General features: G+C 39.2%; 1 protein-coding gene across 4 annotated transcripts in view; it reads left to right on the forward strand.

The window, feature by feature from the left end:
- INPP5D (inositol polyphosphate-5-phosphatase D) overlaps positions 1–19,919 on the forward strand; it is an 87,861-nt gene that overhangs the window by 26,301 nt on the left and 41,641 nt on the right. For all 4 annotated transcript variants that reach the window (XM_020787423.3, XM_020787425.3, XM_020787426.3 and 1 more), the window contains exons 3-10: positions 5,947–6,097; positions 6,891–7,050; positions 10,188–10,328; positions 11,282–11,363; positions 12,936–13,004; positions 13,955–14,026; positions 14,733–14,856; positions 17,750–17,856. In XM_020787423.3, the coding sequence (XP_020643082.3) occupies positions 5,947–6,097; positions 6,891–7,050; positions 10,188–10,328; positions 11,282–11,363; positions 12,936–13,004; positions 13,955–14,026; positions 14,733–14,856; positions 17,750–17,856 (906 nt within the window). The remainder of the gene's footprint in view (positions 1–5,946; positions 6,098–6,890; positions 7,051–10,187; positions 10,329–11,281; positions 11,364–12,935; positions 13,005–13,954; positions 14,027–14,732; positions 14,857–17,749; positions 17,857–19,919) is intronic.

Raw genomic sequence — 19,919 nt, forward strand, 5'->3', positions numbered from 1 at the left:
ACGTACCCTAAAATGGGCACCCAGAGCTGGCAATTACTGATTTTGTCTCACATGGAGGAGAATCAAGGAAAATAAATGAAATATTTTAAAAACAAAGAAAAAGCAAACTCTTTTTGTTGTGGTTGCTCAGCCACAAGATATCTCACCATTGCCATAGGATTGCTCTTCATGTTGTGATCTCAAGCACACTTACTTGGAAGACAGCTGCATTGACATTAGTGGAGCTTGACTGGATAAGCATGTTTAGGTTTGTTACAGCCACAGGGTATTTCAGGCCTGCCTTTATAATTACTGGCCAGACTCCCATTGCTTACATATGCCAGTGTGAGTGCATAATTAAATTGTAAACCTTCCAGAGAGTGCAAAGCAAACCATGCTGCTTATATACCACCCCAAAGCACCTAAAGCACTCTGTAGTGGCTTCTTTACAATTTTATTATGCAGGCTACACAGTAGCCCACCAGCAAGCTGAGTCCTAATTTTACCTACCTCAGAAGGATGGAAGGCTGAGTTCAGCTACCTGGGACTGAACTCAGGGTACAGCAGTTCAACCACTGTGCCAGTGGTGAATTGATACTAGGTAAGGAGTCACTACCTATATTCCTTTTTATGTGCCAAGTCACACAAAAGTGATTTCTTATCTAGCAACAAATTGCAACAACGATTTACGTCATTGCAGTTAATGTTGGCATACATAAGTAATAAGATCCTGTCTTCTGTGTTTTCAGCAGTAGGTTTCATTAATGTAGCACCAAAAGCTAATTCGGTATCATTCAAATGAAGTTGGTGGTAATCAGTAAAGACCAAGAAGCCCAAGAAATGCAGATAAAAATCCAAAATGGAGGTGTAGAGGATGCAGGCACTTAGGAATTGGGTTGAATGTACAAGGGATTGTAGCCACGCATTAAAAAGTTAGAATAAAGAGGACCTTTATCCTTTAGCAAGCCAAACAATAAGCCTGTCTCACAGCTTGTGTACTGGACTATAGCTCCTATTGTTCCAAATCAACAATCCAGGCCCAAGACCAGCAGGTGAGGATAGGAGCTGCAGTTTAACAGATCCAGAACAGACCAGTTCTGTCAGAGAGGATGAAAATGAACTTTAGATGTCATAGTATCTAGCAGCCGCTAGATGCCAAATTTAAACCTCCACAATACTTTGCCTGTCTGGGTTAGATGAAATTAAAACACAATGGTGAAGTAATTGAATTGATTTTTAGTGCAGAAAAGCTGTAACAACTTTGAATACTCTATTATTCTACAGGTTCAGCAAGTGCGCTACACTCATGTATCTTGCCTTGCATTTCAAATATAGTCATAATTCCCTGTCAGGAAGATTGGGGGGGGGGGAGGTTGTTTTATAGTACTTTTTCCTCTGCTGAAGACAGTGGTTATGGTGGACTTCAGCCAACGTCCCAGCTTGCTTTTTGTGGTTATGCCTTTTCACTTCTGCTTGCATTGCTTGTTTCCATTTCTGTTCCTCATTTTACAAAAAGGAAAAAAGAAAAAAGAAAGCTAGTGCACATTGCTTTTTTTTCTTTTCCTAGATCTTACTACCTTTTAAAATGTAACATATATGTTTTCCCTAAGATTCATTGTACTGTAATTCCATTTAAAGGTTAGTAGCACTTTGTATTATTTCTACAGGAACTGTAGGAGTGAAATGTTATTGGTTTCTTGCTTTCTATAGCATGTGACAACTGCAGTTCTTTGGGTGACCCTTCACAGCAATGAAGTAGAAGGATATAGACCTTGTACTATCTAAACAAGTACTATTTGATTGTCCAAAATTTGTGACTAGTTGGTTGCTCATTTTTAGATCTCTGAAACTGTTCAAAGTGTTAACACTGGATTCCTGTGGAGTAATAGTTTCATGATATTTTATTGGCATGATAAGTAAAAATGTTTGTACCTTTAACATAGAGGAAAAACAGACTCAAGGCTAAAAACCACTGGATTAGGTGCCACTACACTCTTCTGCCCAGAACAGAAGGATCATCGTGCTTTCTTCCCTTACTTGTAAAAAGTTGGAATAGGCAGCTCTTCCATATCAAAGATGGTCTATATGTATAACCTAGGGGAAAGACAACAATGCTGTTCGATCTTACCTGGGATGAGCACCAGGATTCTCTCCTCCTTTTTTTTTCTTTTAAGCAGCAGGAGAGAAAGCCAACTGGCTGACTCCTGCAGTGGAGAGAGTCCTGTAATGTCTTTAAGATGGAAAAAGCCCTAGGTTGCTAGAGGAGGCTCTTGTCTCAACTTCAGGAGTTTTATAGCTTGTGCAATCAGTTTTGCCAGTTCTGAAAATCATCTTAAACGCTGGAAGCAGAGAATGCAGTTGATTAATTTAGGGGGGAAAATAGAGGCATTTGATACTGTCCAGCTGTTCTTCAGGTTTGTGTTTATGTGGGGGGAAGGATTCTTATGACTGGGGGAAAGAGAGAACAAGAGGGTGTGGTCATAGCTTGGTGATGGAGTACCTGCTTTGTCTACAGGAGATCCAATATTAAAAATACAGTACTACTTAGGCACTAGAAGGGTGGCATATAATTGTAACAAATAAATGAATGTGACAGATAGGTCAGGAACCACTCCTGTCCATCACAATGGAACCCTGATTTATCAACCAATGGTTGAACAGAAGGGGCGGAATCAAGGAAATATAAGAGGAATGGAAGATAGTTAAAGATCAGTTAGAAGTTAGAGTTAGAAGTTAGAGTTAGGGATGTCAGTTAGAGAGAAGCACTTTAGGCAGTTAGGACCAGCCTTGTGTTAGAGAAGGGTAATAGAGAGATAGAGAATAAGACAAGGAAAGTACAAATCTTGTATGGTTTATGTTTATGATTGGAAAGAGTTAGAAGTGAAAAGAAATGAATAAATACCTTGATTAAAATGATTCTATCTAAGCAAATATTAATGTTACCAAAGCACAATTTATTGAATGAATAAAATAAGAGCATCCAAGATTCACTTCATATGATTTACTTCTAAACACATGAATAAACATTGTTATATTGGATAACTGTGGTTTAAGAGTCATTTTGATAGAGTGAGGAATAAATCCTCTGGTGGCAGTGAAAAAGATTGAAAAGTAAATGTCATATCCGAAAGTGAACCTGGGTTGTGTGGAAGAACAAACAGGGGAACTGGGTGTGTGTGACAATGAATGAATAAAAATAAGCAAACAAACAAATGGCAGGAGATCGAGTGGGTTTTTACCTGAACACATGGAAGGCCACTGCCAGATTGAACAGAGAAGTCTGGGCTATATGGGCAAATAAGGACCTATTATATGAAGAACCCCTGCATTTCTCTTCAAAAGCAAAGTGTGTGGGAGAAGAGTATACAGTTGACATTCAGAGGAGGAAGTTACAATCTGGCATATACGGTATTTGTATCATGTGAAACACAAGAGTGCTGGTCCCATTGAGTTCAGTGGAGCCCACCTGCAGGAAAATGGATGTAGACTTGCAGTGTTCATCATGCTGTAGATATAACTGTGGGCAGTTCCTTTTTATGTCAGCCAAATTTCTCAATGCATTCCAAGGGAGAAAGGTGCTTTTAAACATTTGAATTAAGCTAGCTGGTCTTAGGAAGAGTGTAAGTCCCAGTAACATCTACCCTGTCGGAGACCCCTCTGAATATATGGTATATATCAGTCATTCCCTACTGAATATTTATTTGCTTGTTTTTCTCCCACCTTTCTCCTTAAAAAGAAACCAAGGCAGCTATAATAAAAATAAGACTGTGGTGATATTTAATCTATTTATGTAAAGCCACCTATACTTTATAAAGAATGGGAGAACAAATCTTCATTTCTTAAGGCTTATAGTCTAAAAATACTGTAGAAATAAGTGAAAGGGAAGTGGATACGGGGGAGACTTGAAAAGACAATGTGATTTTTACAGATATTTAGGTCCTCACTAGACAAGCCACTATTTCATATCTGGAAGTAGTGCATCCTTAAGAGGAAAGGGCTACTGACTATGCAAAAGCCTTTAACTGTGTGGACCACAGCAAACTATGGCAAGCCCTTAAAGAAATGGGAGTGCCTGATCACCTTATCTATCTCCCGAGAAACCTATAAATGGGACAGGAAGCAACAATTAGAACTGGATATGGAGCAACTGGGAAAGGAGTACAACAAGGCTGTATATTGTCTCCCTGCTTATTTAACTTATATGCAGAATAAATCATGCAAAAGGCCGGACTGGAGGAATCCCAAGCCGGAATTCCAAGATTGCTGGAAGAAATATCAACAACCTCCGATATGCAGATGATACCACTCTGGTGGCAGAAAGTGAGGAGGAATTAAAGAACCTTGTAATGAGGGTGAAAGAGGAGAGTGCAAAAAACAGTTTGAAGGTCAACATAAAAAAACCCCCGAAGATCACGGCCACTGGTCCCATCACCTCCTGGCAAATAGAAGGGGAAGATATGGAGACAGTGACAGATTTTACTTTCCTGGGTTCCATGACTACTGCAGATGGAGAGAGCAGCCCCGAAATTAAAAGACACCTGCTTCTTGGGAGGAAAGCAGTGACAAACCTCAACAGCATCTTAAAAAGCCAACAAAAGTACGCATACTCAAAGCTATGGTTTTTCCTGTAGTGATGTATGGAAGTGAGAGCTGGACCATAAAGAAAGCTGACTGCCAAAGAATTGATGCTTTTTAACTGTGGTGCTGGAGGAGGCTCTTGAGAGTCCCCTGGACTGCAAGGAGAACAAACCTATCCATTCTAAAGAAAATCAACCCTGAGTGCTCACTGGAAGGACAGATCCTGAAGCTGAGACTCCAATACTTTGGCCATCTCATGAGAAGAGAAGACTCCTTGGAAAAGCCCCTGATATTGGGAAAATGTGAAGGAACGAGGACAAGGGGACGACAGAGGATGAGATGGTTGGATAGTGTTGCCGAAGCAACCAACGTGAATTTGACCCAACTTCGGGAGGCAGTGGAAGACAGGAGGGCCTTGAGTGCTCTGGTCCATGGGGTCACGAAGAGTCGGACATGACTAAATGACTAAACAAGAAAAACAAAGAGGAAAGGGTGCCTATTTATTCTGTCATGAGCCTGCTTTAGTCTGCAATTTGGCAAATAAGCTTGCTTTTGTTTCACAGGCGGCCAATGGGGAGATAGCACAGCTTTGATTGTATTTAGGTTTTAGTCAGGTTTTAGTTTCTGGTTTAATTTTTCTTTGTGCTGTCAATGTTGGTTTTGTGATATTCTGTTTGCTGTGTTAATTGTCCTTTCTATAGTCAACTGTCTAGAGTAGCGCTTGCTGCTAAGTTGGGCAGTATGTAAATAAACAAACAAACAACAAATAAATAAATGTCTGATGTCTTTAAATGTCTGATGTCTTAGGTATGTGGCACTGAGAAATTTGCTCACCTGGAAGAATAATGTTGTAAGAGGAGGAAATCTTCATTTACTTTAATTTACCCATTTAATTTAATTTAATTCATTTACTTCATTCACCCATACTAGAGGTCTAACTACACTGGACAGTCAGTTTGCAGTTAGAAGCTGGCAGTATGGTCGTCCTTCAGTGACAGGATTCTTTACACTTTCATGCCCAAGCAAGTAGAATTGTAAATGAAGCCCTTGTTTACATGTCAAGGACAAAGTGCAAGACAAAGCAACCTAGTTTGCAAAATGCAGAGGTGAGGAAAAACTTCTGCTAGGAAAAACAGATGTCTTTTCCCAAATAAGGAGCCTTAATTGTAAATGCCGAGCTGACCCTCTTTTGTAACTGGCTGAAGTTGCACTAGAATATGGATCCAAATGATACTGTCACCGTCTTAAAAGAAAATATGAAAAAGGATTACTCTTTAGAGACTGTGCTTGCTGAGTTTTTCATTACTATTGTCCAGTCATAAATGTCATATTTCTTTGAGAATTATCCCCAGCAATGTTTGATACCAGTGCTTTGTATGGTGCTTTCAGGCATCTGAGGGTGTTCCAGTACAGTATTTCAACAACTTGGAAGAACTGATAGAGTTTTACAAGAAAGAAAATATGGGGCTAGTCCGGAGTCTTAAATTCCCGGTCCAGCAGGAAGATGACGAGATGACAGATGAACTGGAGGAGGATATGGGTAAGACATGCAAAATACAGAAGTACCATTCTTACCTCATGAGGCCTGATTCATGTGGTTGCTAGTTTGCTAGGAAAAATAGTGCAAATTTGTTTGGACCTGGTCTTTATGTGATCTGACCTGCCTAGCTGAAGAAGGAGCTGGAGGTATTTGATCTTTAACTCTTTTAATGTATTTAGAAAGACTTCCTTTTAGAGGCAGACCTGCACAGTATATGTTCCATCAAGCCAAATTCAGGACATTACCATATAGGGTGACTCCAATTACTTATTTGAGCTCCTATCAGGGGCATCTACTTTTTTGGTGCACGTAAGTGTACTCTCGTTTGGTCCTTTTCCAGTGCATGTGATCAGTTAAAGCTGACAAGGATCCTTTTGCTGACAATTTCCAGCATCATGAAGTGGCTCAATAAGTGAGCCACTTCAGGATATTGGCAAATTGAACACTTCCTCAGCTCCTCTGTAGAGGAGTAGGGCAAATCATATTATTATTTATTGCATTTGCTAGGTTATCACTGATGCACTGAATCACTTAGATTAAATTATATATATTTACACAAAGAAATATATATATTTCTTTGCCTTTGTGTAAAGTGCAAATTGAAACTGTGGCTACAGGCAGTTACTCTTTAAGGTGCCACAACACCTCTGTCTCTTTAGAGGGTTGTTTTGTTTTTGGTCTTATACACATATATCAGAAAGTATAGCATTATGTCGAAGAACAGAGAACTGCAGACCATGAAAACAGCAAAAGAGCTGCTGGATCTTCAAAACTTTTTCCCCATTTATGACAGATCCTGCGCCCCCTGTGGTACCTCCCCGATTTTCAGTGCCATCTCAGGCAACTGAGACAACAGAAAGTTCCTCAAAAGAAGAAGTCCATATGACAGAAGTGAGCAAACCATCCCTTTCTGAGACATTGCTCCAGCAGTTGCAGCTGCAAGATACCAGCAGGTGAGACCTGAATTTATCTGAGGAAGTAGAAACAGTAACTCAGAAATCTAGAGACCCATTTTACTATACTGTTTATCATAGCAATCTTGAATAAGGAAAAAATTGTAAAAAGTGTCTTAAAACAATGGTTGCTGACTTCAGTGTCCATAATCTTCTGCTAGGGATTCTGGGAGCTAAAGTCTAGGGATATGACAAGTACTCATAAAATTCCTGCTTCTCATTGATTTTGACTGTATTGACACTACAGGACACCTGGGAAGAATTTTGTGACCTTGCAAGAGTTCTTTCCCCCTGCTAACAGCAAGACAAAAGCTTTAAGCATGTACATCAAGCAGAGAAAGACTGTTTGGTTGTTAAGAAAGATACAAACAATCCATCCAAGGCTTAAAATTGGTGAAGGGGTATGAAGCAAAGCAGGTGTCATCCCATTTCTCTTGCTTGGTTGCTGTATTTCAATTTCTATTGTTTTATTTTGTACATAAAGGAAGAAAGCCAAAGGGAGGGGGGAGTACAAATATAACAACAGTCCAAAAATGCAATGAAATATTGAGCAGTCTGTGCAGGCAGCAAGGAGAATAGTATGATTCCTCAGCCTTGCCTGTGAGTGTGAGACAACAGAAGCAACCTGCCTTGATTTTGGGTTGCGGATCACTATTGCAGTCCAAAACATCAGGAAGACCAAAAATTGAGAACCACTGTCTTAGAAGGCAGACTTTTGCTAAGCATTTTCTATTCCTATGACAGTGCTACAGAAGTTTCACCTGATGAAATTCTGTTTGCTATGCATATTTATCTTATACAGGAGCCTGGTACTCCTAGTTACTGTATTTTAGGCTTCTATATAAGTACATCTGTCCTACCTGATAAGAGGGCGGGGCACAAGATTATTTTATAGATAGGAAATAAATATGCTGGCTGAATGTTCTCTCAGGAAAAGGTTAGAAGGGTTGGTTTTGTGTGGGTTACAGACAGGAAGGAGGCTTTCCTTTCCACTGTATAGAGTTACTCATACATATAGAGATGAAAAGGAACATGATGAAAGAGCACTCCTGTAGCTTCATGGCTCAGAGTGTGATTAGACAATGAGAAACAATCACATCTGATTGCACTGGAAAGGGTGAGTTTGCTGGGAGTGATCTCCTTTAAAGACACCCCTCCGTCTGTGGAGGAATTGCCTAGCCCTGCCTAAAAAGAGAATAGCCCTGCTGCTGGATCAAAAATGTCCAGCTTGTGTATGGCTCAGGGTCAGGCTAGTTTGCAATTTCACATATGTCATGTGATCCCCAAGAAATAGCTCACACCAGACCGTGCCACAAGCAACCCAAAATAAGAGCTGTTCCCCTGTCTGATTGCACCCTAAGATTGCAGTCCTGTTTGTACAAACTTGGTAAGTCCCATTAAATTCATTAAAATTTATTTCTGAGTATAGGATCAGACCACGCAAGAGCCTGAGCTACAGATTGCGAAGTCCCTGCTGTGGCACTTGTTTCCACTTGAAACTTACTAGTTTATGGGCCACTCTAGTTTTATTCTCACACTTCTACGATACTGGCTTGTAGCATACAGAATGTAAGATTCTGAAGTACTTTCTAAAAAAGTGCTTCAAAATATTTTTGACAACCCTGTGTACATTTCTTTTTTTTTTCCTTAGTGAATGGCTGGTTGAGAGGGGTTTTTCAGATTGGGTTGTTGTGTTGTGTTGCTTTTTAATGTGTTTTTTTTTAAATTTACTGTTTTCAGTATAATACTTGTTTAATTCCTTTTAAATATTTCTATACTAATTGTTTATAGCTTCTAAATATTGTCCTTTTAATGATGTAAGCTGCCTTGGGTCCTTTTAAGAAGAAAGACTGGGTAAAAATATTCAAAATATAAATATATAATATAATATTAATATAATATAATATGCATTCACCAATATCCTGTTGTGTAGCTCTGCTGTTGTAGTTGGGATGATGTCACCAGCAGTGACTGATTGCTGCTAATTTAAGAGACCTGCTTTATTTTGGTTTGCGGATGACTCACTCACAATGATGAAAGTGCATGCAACCCCATACTGGAGTGGACACTGTTCAGTTAATGGCAATCTGCCAGAGATGTCATTCCTGCTATGCTGGCAGAGCTACATTGCAGGGGTTTGGTCATCAGAGCCTTTTTCAGACATTTGAGATATGGGTAATTCACACACGTGTGGAGAGGGAACAAGCCAAGCCCACCCTCTCTGCTGAAGCTTTCTCCACAGACAGACTGATAGACTTAAAAGGAGATCTGCCATTCCACACAATCCAGGAGAGCTGAAATATTAGTACTGTATTTTATCATGCACAAAGGATGTTTGCTTGTCTGTTTGTTTAAAATATTTTACCCTACCTTTCTCCTTAAAAAGGACCCAAGGTGGCTTACATCATTAAAATACAATACTTAAAGCTAAGAACAGTAAGTATATAAATACAAAAAAGCATAAAACAAATGCCACACAAAAAAATGGTAAACAAAAGCAACACTATAAACACATTCAAACCAATAAGACACAACAATCCATTAAAAAAAACAACTCTCAGGCACCCAGTCACTGATGAAAAGGCAAACTGAAAAGTTTTTATTGCTTGCAGAAAAACAGCCCATCAAGCACAGGCAGCATCCCTGTTCCTTGATCTGCCTTTTGACTGACCGAGAGAACCTCTGTCTTGTCTGTATTAAGTTTCAGTTCATTTACCCTCATCCGGTCCATGACTGATACCATGTGCAGGTAAAGAATGCTGCTGTCTTCAAACTACTGCTCTCTGTGTGGAGAGAGCAATGGTAGAGAGTGTAGGGCTCTTTTCTTTTCCTGACACATTCAGATTAACTTTATTTGAAATACTTGAAGAAGGTTTATATAATGAGAGCATGGCATATGTTATTGCAAAATAATATGCCACATATTACCAAGGTGAGGTAGATAAGCATATTCTCTTTCCCCCAGATATTCCCCCCCCCGAAAAAGCTTTAAAGGATGGGGGACAGAGTAGGGAAGACGTTCCTACCTTTCTCTCTTTATCTGCATTCTTTGCTAGAAAGCATTTCGGACATTATATATATATAATAGCTTTACTGGTCTGGCATCTGGTCTTCTGAGCTATTGTTTTCTTCCACAGTATTCCAGAAGAGCACCTCAAACTCATCCAGGATTATTTGCGAGTTCATATCACCAGTGATCTTGAATCAGTACAGCAAGGATCCTGGAATCTTCCTCAGCTAAAGAAACTACTTGCAGCACTCTGCAAGGGTCTCTTCAGGTAAAATACAACACAATTCAGCAATATTATGGGGTTTGTTGATACCCAGCATGCTGTAGGGCAGTGGTCCCCAACCTTGGGCCTCCAAATGTTCTTGAACTTCAACTCCCAGAAATCCTGACCAGCAGAGGTGGTGGTGAAGGCTTCTGGGAGTTGTAGTTCAAGAACATCTGGAGGCCCAAGGTTGGGGACCACTGCTGTAGGGGATAGAGTAGCAGACTAGGACTCAGAAGACCTGGATTTGAATCCCCACTTGGCCCCCTCCCCCTCAGTCAAAGAGAGGGTGGAACGAGTAAAAAAAAATCTCAAATGAAAAGCCCCATTAGAATTGCTGTAAGTCAGTTCCAACCTGACAGCACTTGGGGTTTCAGGATAACACACACTTGAGGTTTATATGAGAGTTCTGTAGAAGGCCTTGGCTGTAGTTGATCCAAGTAGAGTTGTCAGCACTATTCTTTTTGGTAAGATATTATTCTGCTATTTTTGTAAAGAGGATAACACTCTGTTTTAATTCAAGAGCTGCCTGGCTAATAACAGAGAGATGTGTCTTTCCCCTTTTGCAGCCCAGTTTCTGGAAATTTACACCAGTCTCATTTCCCAGTTCTGGCACATTTTATCCCCGCATGACATTCTGTATATGTAGGAGGTCAGCATTTCTATAATTCCTTGCTTGTTCAACAGCCTAACTTGTGTATATATTAAAGGCTGGCCTCTGTAGTCCATGATGCAGGGGGAAAAATAAACCAGAATGGCATAATTTTAAGCCTACTCCTTTCAACGGCTGGATAGTTCTATGGTTTAGATATCTGGCTATGGAGCCAGAGCTTGGAAGTTTGATTCCCCCTGTGTCTCCTTGACAGGGGCTGGACTTGATGATCCATGCAGGCAACATAGCCTTTATTCTTCCTGTCTTGCCATTTTCACTTAAGTGTCTTCTGCTTTGTAACTTCCAGTGAGGTGTCCCGGACGCTTCCTTCTCTAGAGTCCATTCAAATTGTGTTTGACCAGCAGGTGCTGGGCCATCGACCTTCTCAGGTATGACTTGCTACAGTAGGCAAGGTAGGAACAAATCAGAATTTCAGTGTTATGCCCAGTGTCCACTGGAATTTATTTATTCAGTTAAGATCTTTGTTCTTTTAAAGTTATTTTTTGAAGCTTATGGTAAGATGCATAATAGTGACAGTTGACCTGTAGCAATCACCAATATTTGCTTTCTCCTTGCCCTCAGCTTGTTAGTTAGGTAAAACACAGCAAGCTTTGTCCAGATTGCTTTCAGTGTGTTGTTATATCTCTAAATATAACATTTCTTAGGACTATAGTTTAGGTCCTTCTGCATCAGGGGTGGGCAATTAATTTCTATGGGGGGGCACATGAAAAATCTGAACTGTGTTCAGGGGCCGAACCAACTTTACTTAAGAATAAAACAAAACAGTGATGTTATGATTGTTTTTATTTTAAAATGAAACAGTGATGTTATGATTGTTTTTATTTTAAACTTATTAATCTTCAAAAATGCTAAAGAGGTTTTTTGCGGTATCGGGCCGGACTGGAGCGATGACCAGCGGGCCGGACAGGAGCAGCTCATGGGTTGTATGTGGCCCGCGGGCCGCACTTTGCCCAGGTCTGTTCTACATGGAGCATTTGTTCTTAAATACTGGTTTTTGTGCTGATATTACTGGTATTTTTCCTGCCATACATATGATACGCATCTTGTCTTGCTTCATATGGTGTTTTCCTCAGTGACTTTCCACCCTTTTTAAAACCCTCTAAAAGCAAGGTTTAGTTTCAGTAACATTTTATAATGGGTGTGGATGTCTGTATGAGAGCTATAGTCAGAAGATTTGAATTAGCTCTCAAAAGCTCCAGCTGAGCAACAGAGAAGAGGGAGATAGACCAAGGCTGCTTCCTACATTCTTGTCTTAAATCTGGTAGCATAGTTGTCCTGCTAAAGGATCTGTTTTCATTTTGGTGCATTATGGTGCTAACTCCAGTAAGAAGGGCCCCAGCTCAGTAGCAGAGCATATGCTCTGCATGTGAAAGTTTTATTTCAGGAACTTCAGTTAACATTCTGGGCTGAAATCTTTGAGATCTGATGCCAATCAGAATGCACAATACTGTCCTAGACAGTCCTCTGCTCTGCTCTACGCTGCTGTGTAACAACTCCATAAATTCTTATATATACCTCTGTCTATGCTCTACCAGCAGGTCTTTCCTCCTATTAGTCTGAGTAAATCAGGTATCCAAGGATGTTCCACTTGAAACCATGGGAAGCCTTGCCTGAGACTCTACAAATGTCACTTTTGTTGGTGCAGCTCAGCAATCAGACCCAAAATTACAAAACTGCCTTTCCGTTACTTGCCAGCGTTTTCTTACCAATGCGCTGGGTTGGAAATCTGTTGTTTTCAACTTAACTCTTCAGTAAATTCAGTTAAATTCTGGGTTGTGGTGCTTAAGATTAGAGATGACAGACTGGAATAATACAAAGTGTACAAAAACTGACCATCCCTTTTGGCACATATGTTTGCAAATATAGTTCCAAGCTTCTATTGTGGGAAAAAAACTATTTCATTGGAACTTACACTTGTTTTTCTCTGCTATTCTTACCAGTCGTCTTGTGAGGCCAGCCGTGGAAAACTGCTCCAGCTGACAAATTTGCTTGGTTCTATTGAAGACAAGGTACAGTCATGTTTAGATATTTACCTTGATCTTTCTTTACCTCTGAATGTTTCTCCTTATGTACCATGTCTTCTTCATGGTAGTATTTATTGAGGGAAATGCAAGTGGGGTAATAAAGTGCTTGGGAGGGAAATGCAGAAATACTTACTGTGAAACTTACTTTAAAAAAAGAGTCATTTCTTCTTTCTTATGCTACTCAGGAAGTGAGATCTTACAATGTACTCCCACGTCTAGGCTTCTTCCTTTCTACCAATTCCCAAGGGTATCATTTCAGAATGCGATAGTTATTTAGGAGCGCTTTCTGTTAGACGAACATGTTATGTGTCCTAGTGGGTGGTCTATGGACTGAGTAGGGGAGGGCACCTGAATAACGTAAGGTGAGGTCTGCTCCAGTTATGAGTGGCTCATACACAATGCACAATAATGATGCATGATAAATGTATTATTCTATAGCTTACAGAGGGAACAGAGAACGGTCTGTGTGGCATGTGTCTGCATGCAATTACTGCTCAGAAAAGTTGCTTTTTTGGACTACAACTTCCAAACCTCCCTCCATCATCACTGAGATGATGAATGGTCATGGTCTTTACATACACCATGAGGTAACATTTTATAGAGTAGCACACTCAAAGGGATAGATAGTAACAAACCAAATTTAGGGGAAACTTGACAATTTTTATTTTCAATATATGTGACAATCAGAATCTTTGTGGCTGAGTCAGGCCATTTCTAAGAATTATCCAGCTCTGGAATCAGTCAGGTGTAGGATTTTCAAACAAGAAACCCTTGTATTTGTGGTTGTTGTGGGTTTTTCGGGCTCTTTGGCCGTGTTCTGAAGGTTGTTCTTCCTAACGTTTCTCCAGTCTCTGTGGCTGGCATCTTCAGAGGACAGGAGTCAGAGTTCTGGCCATGAAAGCCTTCGAGAATACCTTGTATTTATATTTTTACAGGCCAAGAAATTGTTGATTGAGGGGCTGGACTCAACACATCGGCGTTCACTTATTCCTCCTGTAACCTTTGAGGTGACTTTGACTTATTTCTGTAGTTAAGACATAAGTATAAAAATGACATCACGTTTTCAATTAAATATTTTCTGATAAATTTAAGAACGCACAGTCAGCCAACAAGTGAAGTTTATGGGCGTTTTCTGTGGTTTTATGGCTCTGGTAGTTAAGTAATATTACTCCATCCCACTAAGCTCAGAGGCACATCTGGTGAGGATTCAACAGAGGGCCTCCTCAGGGACTAAGGTTATGGAAAGCCTTTCCTCATGAGGCTAGTTTGCCCTTTCCCTCCTGTCCTTCAGGAAACAGATGAAGAACTTCCATTTTAATCTGGCTTTTAACAACTGAATTGAGCAGTGAAGAGTTTTTCATCTTGAGATGCTGATACTGCTTCCATTTGTGTTTTAATGTGTTCTTAACTGCTTCAAACTAATTGTTTTTATGTTGTTATATTTCTTTTAAAGAAACAATGTATGGTATTTTTAGTTAGCTTGCTTTAAAAAAAAAACATTTGTGAACCCCCTTGGGTCCTTCACCAAAAGAAAGGCAACATAAAAATGACCAAATAAACAGATAAATAAAATCAGAAATGTTAAATATATATAGATGTTAAATGTGTGTGTGTGTGTGCGTATGTGTGTTTGTGTGTGTGTATACACACACACACACACACACACACACACACACACAGATACTTATGAATGACATTTCTCTTTTCTCATAGGTGAAAGCAGACTGTCTTGGGATTTCTTCCAAGTTACATCTTAAAGTTGATGTTGAAATGGGAAAACTTATTATCAAAAAAGCTAAGGATGGTCCAGAAGACAAATTCTATACCCACAAGAAAAGTAAGGCAGACTCACCAGTGATGGGTGGATTACTGATTTATTTATTTATTTATTTATTTATTTATTTATTTATTTATTTATTTATTTATTTACTTACTTACTTACTTACTTACTTACTTACTTACTTACTTACAGTACTTACAGTACTTACAGTACTTACAGTACTTACAGTACTTACAGTACTTACTTACTTACTTATACCCCAACCATCTGGCCTAAAAGCATTTACCAAATATTTTCATAGATGCTCCAGAGATCAAACATTATAGCAGGAATGAGCAAAATGCAACTTCTATGTCCCTGGATGGACTGTGGCTCCTAAAAGCCTTAGATAAGATAGCCAATAGTAAGGGATGCTGAGAAATGCAGTCAAACAATATCTAAAAGCCCGCATATCCCCAATCCTGCAGTAGGAAGAATGTTTTTTCATGTGCTATGCAGACATGCCAGACATGTGGTCTCTGTCCCTGACCACTGGACATTCTGGTTGGGATGATGGGAGTCATAATACCACCGTATGGGGGGACCCAAAGTTGGAAACACCTGCCCTGATTAAATCTGGCATTTCCTTATGTTTTCTTTAAAATTAACTCTGATGGAATGCAATTTGTCACAGGAGAGCTCTGGGAATTGAAAAGAGCTTTTCCCTCAATAAAAATACTATTCCTTGTTGTGATTTTCCATGTTTAAAAGACACCAAGGAGCCTGTTCATGGGTCTTAGCAGGGCACACGGCAGCTTTTGGTAGTATTGCAGGTTCCCATGCATGTGAGTTTTCACTGGGGATTTATTTTCCCTCCCCTTCCCCCTGCACTGTAGGTTCAGTGCAAAGGCCCCTCCCCACCCTGCCAATCTTATTTCAACATTTTAAAAGGAGATCCATTCACAAATTTCCATCATCTAGTTGGCCTGCATTGTCACTTCTAGAACATTTCCTTTGCTTTAGTTCTTATAACTGTTGCTTTGTCGAAAACTGTGTCTTATCCAGTACTCTTTCCTGAAAATTTGAGACCATTTCATTTTTCCTTATCTCCTGAAATCTCCTTTTGTTTTTTTCTCTGAAGTATATACCTTCCATTCCTTTCTTCATTTACTTCACTCTTATCTTATTTATTGCTTCCTTCTCATTCTCCCCGCATTCCCTTCTTTGTCATCTCTAATAACATTGTGACAAGTTCTTTATAGATATTCATCCTCCAACCTAACAGACTTTGTCTCTATCATCTTCCCGGAAATAAGCAAGCTTTGTTCTGAGAATGCTATAAGAACATTATTTGCTGTCTTTTGATAAACCTTTTTTCTTTAGAATGTACGTATGTTGTTGTTCCATTTCAGTATTGAATTTAGACTGTTAAGTCAAACACGCAAGATGGCTCAACAGAGATGGAATTAAATTCATTTAACCCTCAAGTTTGCTAGTGGCTGCCGACAGAAATTTCCTCTCACCATCTTCAATAGTTGTTGCCAGTCTATATTGGGAAAAGGTTTATTTTCATCACCAGCAGATCTTTCATCTCCTTGTCATAGGCACTCAGGAAAAGGAACTTAAGCAGTCCTTAAATAAAGAAGGACTGAATTGTTTTGGAAAGCCCCACGGGGAGTGGATGAATCCTAGGCCAAAGACCTTTTCTTGTCCCACATTTCTCATGTTGCACATTTACATTATAACAATTACCTGTGGCCAGAGTTACTATTAGACAAAGTGAAGCAGCAGGTTCAGGTGGCAGATGCTATGGAATGAGCTGTGTTGGAGGAGAGAGCTATGAGTGCCAAGTGGCTTATCCTGCACTCCCAACGCTAGATTGTTGTCTATATGTGCAGTGGTAGATACAGATCTACTGCCAGCATCACAGTAAGAATGCTTTGCCAGTACAGACAGTTTCTATGCAGATAACAAGTGGGGGTGCCATCTTGTCCTTTGTCTTAGGCAGCATAATAGCTTGGGCTAGTCATTGGGCTGACATTGCCCATGGTAATAGGTTTCTTTCTTACTACATCTATGTTTTCTATCTGATGAGTTTTATGTCTGATGAGTTTTTAAAGCACTTTCCTTAATGAAAACAAAACAGGCCGTGCAGGAGGGGCAGGAAACATGGATATAGAGAAGAGATACTTATACTGTACATAGTCTAGAAAGACTAATTAGTAAATCCTTTATTTGGAGTTTAGGATGGAAAATTGCAACCATGCTGCAAGGGATCATCCTCAAGACCAAGCTGACTTTACAACCTAGGTCTGAATTCACCTCGTACAAGCAGACTCAGCATGGACATTTGCCATGAATTTTTGGGACTCTTAGCTACAGGTTTTCTGCAGTGTTGTCCATGAAGGGGTGGTGCCCAGCCTGATGAAGCGGGATCTTATCTATGAAAGCTTGCAATTAGTTTGATTTTTTTAAAATGATTCAGTAAAGGTATCACCATAGTCTTGTATTCTTTATACACAAATCACTATGATCCTTGCATTACTATTTTTATTCATTTATTTATTCAAAATATTTTACTTCACCTTTCTTCTTAAAATAGTTGCTGCTAATGACCAGCTTATCTTGTGACACATTAGGTATCTTGTATAAATAAATAAATAAATAAATAAATAAATAAATAAATAAATAAATAAATAAATAAATAAATAAATAAATAAATAAATAAATAAATAAATAAATAAATGACTTTTGCTTAATGAGAAATATGTTAAACTCCATGGGATTTTTCAATAGCTGATGACAAGATGTACCAAGAGGAGGGAGAAAATAGCTCATATCCATGCTTGATATTTTAACCTCTTAATTACAAGACCAGCGTTCATAACTTTTACTAAGTTCAACATATTTAAGCATCTGGTATTTCCCTCTTCAAAATGTCTATTGCCTAAAATCAGTGACCTCTGCTTAGTCCTACAGCTCATTAAGTCTCAGAAGTTCCCTAACAAGCTGGTGATTGTCCTGGAAACAGAAAAAGAGAAAACACAGAGAAAAGAATATGTATTTGCTGACTCAAAGGTAAATTCCCCAATATATGATGCTTATACAACTTTAATGCAGCTCAGACACTATTTAAGACATAATTTTGCACTAGAACAAAGAAAAAATAATGAATGGAAATCATTTAATAAAGCCTTCTTTCCCCACCCCACTAAAGAACCACTTAGGGAAGCTCTTTCAGTGATTTAGGTATCTGTCTGTTGAGTTTGGGAGTTCAACACAACACAATGCAACACAAGGCATACCATTATTATCATTTAAAGGAGCAGTTGGGGATTTTACCTTCAGCCCAGTTCAACAGGAAGCAGAAAATGAACTTGGAGAGAAAAGGTGTTTTATTTAAAAGAAGAAGAACTAAAAATGTTTTGTTCACTTTAGGCAGATTTTTATTCCCCCCCCCCCCAATTAATAACAAATGAGTGCTGGGGGATTGAATTAGAAAACCATGGAGTGCTGCAAACTAACAATGATACTGGATAGCTGCTTGGTTTAAAACAAGCCAACAAAAAATAATTAACAAAAGATGAGAGAATTCCAGCAAAACGTTACTTTGGAAGCATCCAGCATTAAGGCCTAATGAGAAGCTGTCTCAGTTTTCTAGGCTTCTGATTTGGCTACCCTCCAAATTTTATGAAAGAGTGTCCTATAATCTGATTATTTATTCCCATACAACAGTTGTGGAGATGACTGTGGGTAGCATTTTTGCAAAAGAGGAAAATTAATCAAACTAAGTGATTTTTAGGGTTCTCATTTGATCTGTGCAAACAAGATTGGAATCTATTCCAGGAAGATCTCACAAATCCAAGGAAGTCTGTAGCCAAAACAAACAAACAAACAAACAAACAAACAAACAAACAAACAAACAAATAAATAAATAAATAAATAAATAAATAAATAAATAAATAAATAATAAAAAAAAAGCAGCAATTGCACAGTCACAACACCTCCTCTATTCCTGTATACCTCAGGACAAGGAAATTGGCAGGTGAGGTCTGAATCCATTGTAATGGATTCACAAAGCCAAAGGCTAAACGTAGTCCTGGAGGAGCTTAGTCAACATTTTTAAAACAATCTTTGTACAGCTGAAGTAAAACTTCCTTCAGAGACAGCTGTTTGTGCATAAACATCTCCATGCTTAGGCAAAGGCACATTTCTGGTTCCAAGAGAATCAGACGTTTTCCCAACATCCAGTTCAACTGTCACACACCTGGGTTTAATTATTGTTACTGTTTTGATTTATATACCACCCCATAGTGCTAAAGCACTATTTGGGTGGTTTGCAATATAATTATGCAAGTACTGTAACAATTTGCCCCCCAGTGAGCTGGGTAAATTTTTCCAACCTTGGAAGGATGGCTGGCTGAGTCAACCTTGAGCCAGCTAACTGAATCCATTGGGACTGAACCCAGGTCATTAACAGAGGCTGCAGTTTAACCACTGTGCCACGAAGCTTGTTATCTTTATTATTGGGTTACCCAATTAAAGTGGTCACTATCTTTGAAAGTTCCCATATATATTGCTTCATATTTTCACACAGAGAGTCTCTCTAAAATGGCTATTCCTAGCCAGATGGCACACAATGCTATGGAAGCCATTTTCTTCAGCTTCCATGCAATGATCAGAATGATGCCTTGATTTTGTAAAGGCTGGAGTGACATGTCTGGATGAGACTAGAGCTTTTTATCATCACTGATGGGTGAATATGCCTTCTGTGCTATGATCCCCTTCTCTCCTCCCTGGTTAAGTGGTTGTTAAATTACAACTCTTAAGATAATCATTGATGTTTCTACTTTTTGCCTGCCCAGTTTATTTTAGCATTGGTATAAACATCTGCTAACAAAGGACTTGGCTCAATGGCTAAATTGGATCAGGGTAGATCCGTCTAACTAAGGTTGAGTAAGATCATGTAGAGGTGTGATATGTAATATGATGCAGTCCTTGCATCTACATGGCATACACATATCAAATAATCCTGTTTCACTCACATCCCTTTCAAAGCAAACAAAAAAATAAAGAAGACAATCAAACAATAAATTGCCCTCCTGTCTCCTCCTCCCCCTAGGAGGAAGCTTTCTCCCCCC

This window comes from Pogona vitticeps, chromosome 3 (assembly GCF_051106095.1).
Source record: "Pogona vitticeps strain Pit_001003342236 chromosome 3, PviZW2.1, whole genome shotgun sequence".
Lineage (NCBI taxonomy): Eukaryota > Metazoa > Chordata > Lepidosauria > Squamata > Agamidae > Pogona > Pogona vitticeps.